Here is an 8483-nt window from a genome sequence, read left to right as displayed (position 1 = left end):
CAGCAGCAGAGTGCCCCCGACCTGCTGCATGCGCTGCAGGGCCTTGCATGCGTTTTGGGGCTTTTTGGGGGCGCAGCAGCGGCGGGCGGCCTCGGGCTGTCTTCTGCGAAAAGCGCAAAACTCCGCAACAATCGAGCTATTCGCGAAGTTCCCGTTTTTGCTGCTGCAGCAGAGAATTTCCGATTTGCTGCTGAAATAAAGGCAAATAGCGCAATTTATTTCACTCCAAATGGCATTTAAAGTCCCCGAGGCAGCGCACTTTCCGTTGCGACCAGCTTTTGCTGCTGAACGGCTTTCTGCCGGTGCCGCTTTGAGGTGTACGTACACCTCGGGCCGGCGCGTTGAGGTGTACGTACACCGCAGACCGGCACCCGCAGGAAGCCGTTCGAAGCCGTTTCAATTCAGTTTTCGATCTTTTAGCGCCATTTAATTTCTTCTTTTCAAAAATAGACAAACTAGGAGGACTCGGGAGCTGCGAATGAAGCAGCAGGGACTTGAAATTCACTTTTCGTGTTTTCGACTGCTGCGCTGCAGCAGCTTTCCGACGCCCCGGAGCTCTCGTCGTGTTTCTGGGAACAGTTCCGGAAGTAACGAGTTTTAATGGTCCTGGGAGTATAAAATAATAATAAATAAAAGTGGAAAAATACATCTGAAATAAAATTTGTCAAATTTCATCGCAAAATGGAACTCTTTTGAATTGCTTGCTGCTGCCTTCTGGCCTCGCTGAAGGGATCTGGGGTGTTTGTGGTTCTTTGTCCACGCAGCAGGCGTTGTTAGACAAATATTATTTATTTTGAGCTCACGATTTAATTTTAATTAATATTTTGAATTCTTTTAATTTATTTTTGGTTTAATTCCCGCAATTCCGCGCAGAAGGATCTTCTTCCCAGGAGATCGGAAGAGCGTCGTGTAGGGAAAGAGTGCCTGCGTTGGGGCTGCGATCGCGTTTGAAATCTCCTTCTTTTTGGCTTTTTATTTCCCAATTAAATAAAACAAACAATTCATTTAATTAAATAAAAGTAAAGCTGTTTTAAAAGGACGCAGTTTCGGGAAATGCACAAGTGACCTCCCAGGTGTACCGACAGCTGCCGCAGCCGCCAAACAGCAGCAACGCCTGCGGCTGCCAATGAGCAGCAGCAGCAGCAGCAGCGCTTATCATGCATGTTATTTGATGAAAAAAGGAAATAAAAAAGCAACTAAATTAATTTAATTGTTATTTCTTCTGTTGGTTAGTTGCTGAACACTTCATGAAATGCAAACTCGCCGCTTCGGCGTCAGGCGCTCCTGCTGCTGAAGGTCTCTTTGCTTTTCTTCTGAAATGCTAAGAAACGCTAAAAGGGAAAGATCAGATAGCTGCAGCAGCAGCAGCAGCAACAGCAGCAGCAGCGGTGGCGATTGCAGCAGCAGAACCAAGTTTCCTGTCTGTCCAGGCTCTACAGATGTCGCAGCAGCAGAAAATGCAACATCAGCAGCCGCAGCAGCCGCAGCAGCAGCAGCAGCAGCAGCAGATGCTGCAGCAGACACCAACTGCGCGTCAGCTGGACCCCAAGCCCCTAAAGAGCAGCAACAAGTGAAAAGGCTACGCAGGGAACAACCAGCAGCAGCAGCAGCAGCAGCAACAGCAACAGCAACAGCAGTAACTGTTGCAGCAAATGACAGCACAGCAAATGGGGTCGACGGCAGCTGTGGGAAAGAAGAGAGAAGCAACAGCAGGGGCACAAACAGCAGTGACAGCAGCAGCAGCAGCAGCAGCAGCAGCAGCAACCGCAGCAACATGATAGGAGATAGTGGAGATGATGACTCTCAGCCTATAGACGGTTCGCGCTGCTGCCTCGATCAGCTAAACAGCAACAGCAACAGCAGCAGCAGCAGCAGCAGCAACAGCAGCAGCAGCAACAGCAGCAGCAGCTGCTGCTGCTGCTGCAACGATAGCGGCAACAACGGAAGTATCAGCAGCAGCAATGCATTTTTCAGCTTCAAGGGTAAGGCTTCTAGCCGCAGGAGCCGTTACCGCTGCAGCAGGAGGAGCAGCAGGAGCAGCAGCAGCAACAGCAGCAACAGCAGCAGCAGCAGCGACAGCAGCGACAGCAGTGGCGGCAGCGACAGCAACAACGCTTTTGGGGATAAGCAAGAATTTGTTGCGCAGCTGCAGCGCCCTTCTGCTGCTGCACCAGCAGCAACAGCAGCAGCAGCAGCAGCAGCAGCAGCAGCAGCAGCAGCAGCCCCAGCACCAGCAGGATCAGGAACAGCAGCAGCAGGATCAGGAACAGCAGCAGCACCCACAGGAGCAGCAGCAGGCGCAGCAGCAGTCCGGGCAATGTGCCAAACGATGAATCTGCTGCTGCTGCTGCTGGGGGGCCGCGCGAGTCTTGCTGCTGCTGCTGGCGTCTGCAGAGAGCTGCGTGCTGCTGTGCTGCGCTGCAGCAGCTGGTTTGAGGTGTCTGCGCAGCAGGGGCTCGTGACAGCAGCAGCAGCAAAAACTCTGGAGCTTTCGGAAAGAAGAAGCAAAGGAAAAGTGTTTGCTGGTTTGCTTCCTGCTGCGCTGCAGCAGCAGCACCAGCTGCGCATGCAGCGAGCCCTCGAGCGCACCGTGCAGCAGCTGCACCCAACCAGCAGCAGCAGCAGCAGCAGCAGCAACGGCAGCAGCAGCAGCAGCAGCAGCAGCAGCAGCGGGGAGCTGCTGCTGCCAGTAGCCATTAGATCTGTTAATTTAAAAGTCTGCAACGCAGATGTCAATGATGGAGTTCCTGCTTCGCTGCTGCGCGAGTTGGCGCTGCTGCAGCTGCTGCAGCGCGAGCACGCCTTTGCTGCTGCTGCTGCTGCATCGTGCAGCAGCAGCCAGCAGCAACAGCAGCAGCAGCAGCAGCAAGAGTTTCCTATTGTCAGATATGTCGGAGCTGAACTCAAAAACTCAGTGCTGCATATTTGCACGGAGTTCCACAAAAGAAACCTCAGGGCCTACTGGAAGGCGAGCAAACCCTAAACCCTAAACCCTAAACCCTAAACCCTAAACCCTAAACCATAAACCCTAGGCCTCTGAGCCTTCGCTAGTCCTTGAAAGCTAAATAAATCCTTAAAGATCAAAATAAACTTTCATAAGCCTTTCCAAACCCTCATAAACCCTCATAAACCCTCATAAACCCTTATAAACCCTCACAAACCCTCACAAACCCGTCTAAACCCTCATAAATCCTCGCGAACCCTTCTAAACCCTTTTGAACTCTTACTCACCTTCATAGACTCTCCCAAACCCCAACAAACCCTCGTAAACGCTCTTGTGCTTTTCTAAACCCTCGTAAACCCTCATAAACCCTCATAAACCCTCATAAACCCTCATGAAGCTTCTTAAACCCTCCTAGATTCTCTTAAGCTCGCCTAAACCCTCACAAACCCCGTAAACCATTCCAGTAAAGCTTTTAAAACGCCCTGGAGTAGGAGTTGCTGCTGCTGCTGCTGCCGCTGTTGCTGCTGTTGCTGCTGCTACTGCAGGAGCTGGAGCTGCTGGGGTTTTTGTCTCCGGAGTTTCTGAGGTTTAAAAGGTGGTTGGCGCTGAGGGTTTTCGAGGGTTTGCTGCAGTCACTTTGCTTCCTGCATGCTGCTGCTGCAGTCCACAGAAACGTCAAACCCGATAATATTCTGCTGCTGCTGCAGCAGCAGCAGCAGCACCCCACAGCAGCAGTCTCCCGAGTTACACATGGTCAGCTGCCAGTGCTACTGCTGCTGCTGGCTCTGCTGCGATGGCCTCTGATTTTGTTGCCTCTGTTGCTGCTGTTGCTGCTGTTGCTGCTGTTGCTGCTGTTGCTGCTGTTGCTGCTGTTGCTGCTGCTGCTGCTGCTGCTACTGTTGCTGCTTTTTTGACAAGCCATGCTTTTGCTGATGTCTTTTGCTGGTGTTGCTGTTGCTGTTGCTGGTTCTGGTATTGGTTTTGTTGCTGCTGCTGCTGGCGCTGCTGCTGCTGCTGCTGTTGCTGCTACTGCTGCAGCAAAAGTGTAGTGCATGCATGCTCTTCTGCAGCACTTCTTGCTTATTGCCGCTACCTGGCGCCTCTGTTTGCTTTCCAAAGTTCTCCGGCAGATTCAGCAGCAGCAGCAGCAGCAGCAGAAGCAGCAGAAGCAGCAGAAGCAGCAGCAGAAGCAGCAGTAGAAGCAGCAGCTGGAGTAGCAGCTGCAGCAAACGATAGAGGGTCTTTCGACAGCGGCGCGACCCCATCAGCAGCAGCAGCAGCATCAGCGCTAGCTGCAAACACTGCAGCAGCAGCGCCAGCAGCAGCAGCAGCAGCAGCAGCGCCAGCAGCAACAACAGCAGCAGCAGCAGCAGCAGCAGCAACTTGTTTGTCTCCTTTTGAATTCTTTGACTCTTTTATAAAACCTCCAAAAGTCAAACTCAGCGACTTCGCCATGGGGCGTCTCCTTGACACCAAAGATGTTCGACTGACGCCTGAAAGTACAACAAATGCTGCTGCTGCTGCTGCTGCTGCTGCTGCTGCTGCTGCTGCTCTTTGTTGGGCGCAGCTCTGTCAGAGCTTTTTCCCTGCTGTCAACGGCAACTTTCTAAAACTCCCTAATCCCTAAGCCCTAAACCCTAAACCCTAAGCCCTAAACCCTAAACCCTAAACCCTAACTTGTGGTTTGGCGGGTGCGTTTAGACCCTCGGGACCGCGAGCGCTCTTTGCGGGAAAGCGAGCGCATGCCCTACAAGGCTCCGGAGCTGCTGCTGCTGCGTCAGCAGCAGCAGCAGCAGCAGCCGCAGCAGCAGCAGGGCTACGGCTTTGAGGTGGACATTTGGTCTGCTGCTGTCGTCTTCTTCGAACTTGTTGCTGCTGCTCCTCCCTTTTGCTGCAGCAGCGAGCTGCTGTACTTTCTAGAATGCTGCAGGCTGCTGGGAACTCCCACCACGAGGCAGCAGTGGCTTCGGATACTGAGCCCCCCACAGCAGCAGCAGCAGCAGCAGCAGCAGCAGCAGCAGCGGCAGCAGCGGCGGCAGCGGGACAGGGAGGAGGAGGAGCCGGGGGAGAGAGAAGCAGCAGAAGAAAAAGCAGCTGCTGCTGTTTGCCCAATGCTGTGGCTGGAGCTGCTGCCGCTCTGGCCGGCCCCGCGCTGGCAGCTGCTGCAGCAGCAGCTGCAGCAGCAGCAGCAGCAGCAGCAGCGGCAGTGGGCTGCACACATACGTGAACGCGGCACGCAGCAGGACCAGCAGCAGCTGCAGCAACTGCTGTGGCGCCTCGACCTCCTGCAGCAGCAGCTGCAGCAGCAGCAGCCCTCCAGCAGCGCTGCCCCAGCCACAGCAGCAGCAGCAGCAGCAGCAGCAGAAACGCTAAGTGAAGATACTGCAACAGAAGCAGAAAAGATTCTGCTGCAATTTGGCCGCCTCATTGGGCCAGCGCCGCTGCTGCTGCTGCAGCAAACTTTGACAATAGACAGGACACAGAGAATATCAGCAGGTCTGCTGCTGCTGCGGCTGCTGCTGCACCTGCTGCTGCCATTGTTGATACTGCTGCTGCTGCTGCGGGTTTTCTTGCTGCCGATGATACTGCTGCTGCTGGTGCTGTTGGCTTCCCTTTGCGTTTCTGCTGCTGCTGCTGTTTGCGTACGTGCCAGCGTCAGCGCTGAAGCTGTTGCTGTTGCTGTTGCTGCTGCTGCTGCTGCTGCAGAGAAGGCACTGCAGCTGCTGCAGCTGTGCATAGAAATCGAGATTTGCAGCAGCCGCATAGAGACAACAGCAGCACGGGTTGCAGCTCGAGCAGCAGCAGCAGCTGCTGCTGGAGCACCAGCAGCAGCAGCAGCAGCAATAGCAGCAGCAGCGACAGCAGCAGCAGCAGCAGCACCGCAAGAAGCGGTCCTGACACCCAAGGACTGCAGCAGCAGCGGCAGCAGCAGCAGCGGCAGAAGGTTCGACAGCAGCAGCAACGCTAAGCGCAGCGACATCACCAGCAGCAGCATCAGCAGCTGCAGCAGCCGCAGCAGCAGCAGCAGCATGACTCGCAGCTGGAGGTGAGAAGCAACTCGAACCGCAGCAGCAGCAGCAACAACAGCAACAGTAACAGCAACAGCAGCAGCAGCAGCAGCAGGCCGATAAACAAAATGGAAGAGCTGGAAAGAGGCGAAGAAATTAAAAAAGACAAAATTAAAAAAAGAAAACAATTTAATATAAAAGAAGGAATAAAGAAAGAATATTCAAAAAGAAGAATACAAAAAAATAAAATAAAATAAAATAAAATAAAATAAAATAAAATAAAATAAAATAAAATAAAATAAAACGAAACAAACCGAATATGCTGCTGCTGCTTTGTTGCGGTGCCTTTTGCAGGTTGCAGACGCCGAGCAGCAGCAGCAGCAGCAGCAGCAGCAAATGCATTCACAACAGACGCAGCAAGCAAGAGGCTGAGACTACCGAAACTTATAGTCCCAGCAGCAGCAGCGACAGCAGCAGCAGCAGCAGCAGCAGCAGCAACAGCAGAGAGATCCCCTGTTGGCCTGCTATAGTTAAGCTGGCCTACAAGTGCTGCTACCGCAGCAACGAGCAGCAGCAAAAAGAAAAGGAGGCGAAGCAGCGACTGCTGCTGCAGCTGCAGCGAATCGAAAAACAAAATTGCCGGGGGCAGCAGCAGCAGCAGCAGCAGCAGCAGCAGCGGCAAAAAGCAGAGTGCAACGCGCTATGGGAGGAGGCCAAACACCTGCTGCTGCCTTTCCTTGAAGTATCTGTAAGTTTGTTCTCTGTTTCTGCTGCTGCCGCTGCTGCTGTGCCTTTTGCTGCTGTTGCTGCTGCTCTTTAGATTGCGGCATTTTGGACAGCAGCAGCAGTAAATCCTGTTGCTGCTGCTGCTGTTGCTGCTTGTATCTGCCCTTCTGCTGCCAGGAGACCTTCGCTGCTATTCTTTCCCATCAATGCTGCTGTTTCTGCTGTTTCTGCTGTTGCTGCTGCTGCTGCTGCTACAGATTGACACCCTAGTGGCGCTGCAGCATGAGTTCCAACTGCAGCAGCAAACGCTGCATGCTGCTGCGATGTACATACACCTCGTGCTGCAGCAGCAGCTGGTCGAAGAGACAGCAGCCCATTTGCTGCTGCATACGAAAGAGGCGGAGAAGCTACAGCAGAAACTGCTGCTGCTGCAGCAATCGGAGGCACATCTACAGCAGCAGCAGCAGCAACTGCAGCAGCAGCAGCAGCAGCAGCATCAACTGCAGCAGCAGCATCAGCAACGCTTGCTGCCGAGAATGTCTCTTTCCCTGCAAAGCAAACGTGTGGTTGCAGCAGCAGCAGCGCCAGAAGCAGCAGCAGCAGCAGCAGCGAGCAGGTGTGTCAGGTCGCAGCGTTTCTCCCAGGCAGTCAGCAGCGGCAAGAGCAAGAGCAGCAGCAGCAGCAGCAGCAGCAGCAGCAGCAGCCCAGACGCAGAAGCAGAAAGCAGCACAGCCAGCAAACGCCTACAACTCAATGCAGTACAAGCAGCAGCAGCAGAAGCAAAACAATCCACTGCAGCGTCGAGTCATCAAGGCACCACCACTGGCAGCAGCAGCAGCAGCAGCAGCAGCAGCATCTCTGGTGCGTGGCAGCAGCAGCAGCAGCAGGTAGCTGCGGAGCCACCTACAGACTCACTAGAAGGGGGCAGCCATTTGCTGAAGCAGCGGAAAAGGCGTTCAGCAGCAGCAGCAGCAGCAGCAGCAGCAGCAGCAGCACGAGTAGCGACAGCAGGAGCAGCAGCAGCAGGAGCAGCAGCAGGAGCAGCAGCAGGAGAGCAGCAACAAGTGGAAGAGCTGCTGCTGTTGCACCTGACTGCTGCAGCAACAGTCCCCAAAGCTGTGCTGCAGCGCCTCTGCTGCTGCAGCCTTGCTGCAGCAAAAGTTGCTGATGTCTTTTTTGAAAGAAGCCAAGAGTATTACAAAACAAATAATGCTGCTGCTTATGCGGAGTCAGCAGCAGCAGCAGCAGCAGCAAACGCATTCAAGAACCAATTCGAGACAGCCGTCGCAGCTGCGGCAGCTGCTGCTGCTGTTGCGGTAGCAGCAGCAGCAGCCAGCAACAGCAGCAGCAGCGGCAGCCGACCAAATCAGCAGCAGCAGCAGCTATGTGGAAGTGGGGCGCCTTGGGCTGAGGGCAGCGCTTTAGATGCAGCAGCAGCAGCAGCAACTCCCCTGGCAGCAACAAGAGCAGCAGCAGCAGCAGCAGCAGCAGCACAGACAGCAGCAGCAGCAGCTCGCGCTGCAGTGGAGCCCCTAGAGGTGCTGCTGACAGCAGAGCTGCTGCTAGCTGAAGAGGAGCGGCTGCTGCTGCTGCTGGACTTCGATTTGCTGCTGCCCATGTCTCCTTTTGCTGCTCTCTCATCTCTGTGGCAAATAGCTGAGGCCTCTTCCGCTGCAATTGCCAGTCGCGTGCTGCAGCAGCAGCAGCAGCAGCAGCAGCAGCACAAGCAGCAGCAGCAGCAGCAGGAAATGTGCTTTTGCCCTGTCGCCCTAGAAGCCCTCAGCGCTTGTCCCGCGTGCTCGCCT

The 8483-nt window shown here is 54.4% G+C and overlaps 2 protein-coding genes across 2 annotated transcripts in view; both read left to right on the top strand.

The window, feature by feature from the left end:
* Nucleotides 1–1318: 1318 nt before the first annotated feature.
* On the top strand, nucleotides 1319–2983 carry ETH_00023745 (uncharacterized protein; the record flags this gene model as incomplete). The annotated part of the gene is made up of 1 exon (XM_013377252.1): nucleotides 1319–2983. The coding sequence occupies one exon, from the start codon at nucleotides 1319–1321 to the stop codon at nucleotides 2981–2983; it is 1665 nt and encodes a 554-aa protein (XP_013232706.1).
* A 1414-nt stretch (nucleotides 2984–4397) lies between these two features.
* Nucleotides 4398–8483, top strand: part of ETH_00023740 (protein kinase (incomplete catalytic triad), putative) — a gene marked incomplete at both ends in the record, with an annotated part of 6175 nt that continues 2089 nt past the window's right edge. Inside the window, 5 exons of the mRNA XM_013377251.1 lie at nucleotides 4398–4443; nucleotides 4646–5440; nucleotides 5651–5990; nucleotides 6307–6700; nucleotides 6936–8466. Coding sequence (XP_013232705.1) covers nucleotides 4398–4443; nucleotides 4646–5440; nucleotides 5651–5990; nucleotides 6307–6700; nucleotides 6936–8466 — 3106 coding nt within the window. The remainder of the gene's footprint in view (nucleotides 4444–4645; nucleotides 5441–5650; nucleotides 5991–6306; nucleotides 6701–6935; nucleotides 8467–8483) is intronic.

This window comes from Eimeria tenella, genomic scaffold, assembly GCF_000499545.2.
Source record: "Eimeria tenella Houghton genomic scaffold, Eth_scaff49, whole genome shotgun sequence".
Classification (NCBI taxonomy): Eukaryota; Apicomplexa; class Conoidasida; order Eucoccidiorida; family Eimeriidae; genus Eimeria; species Eimeria tenella.
This window is presented reverse-complemented; position numbering and strand designations above follow the sequence as displayed.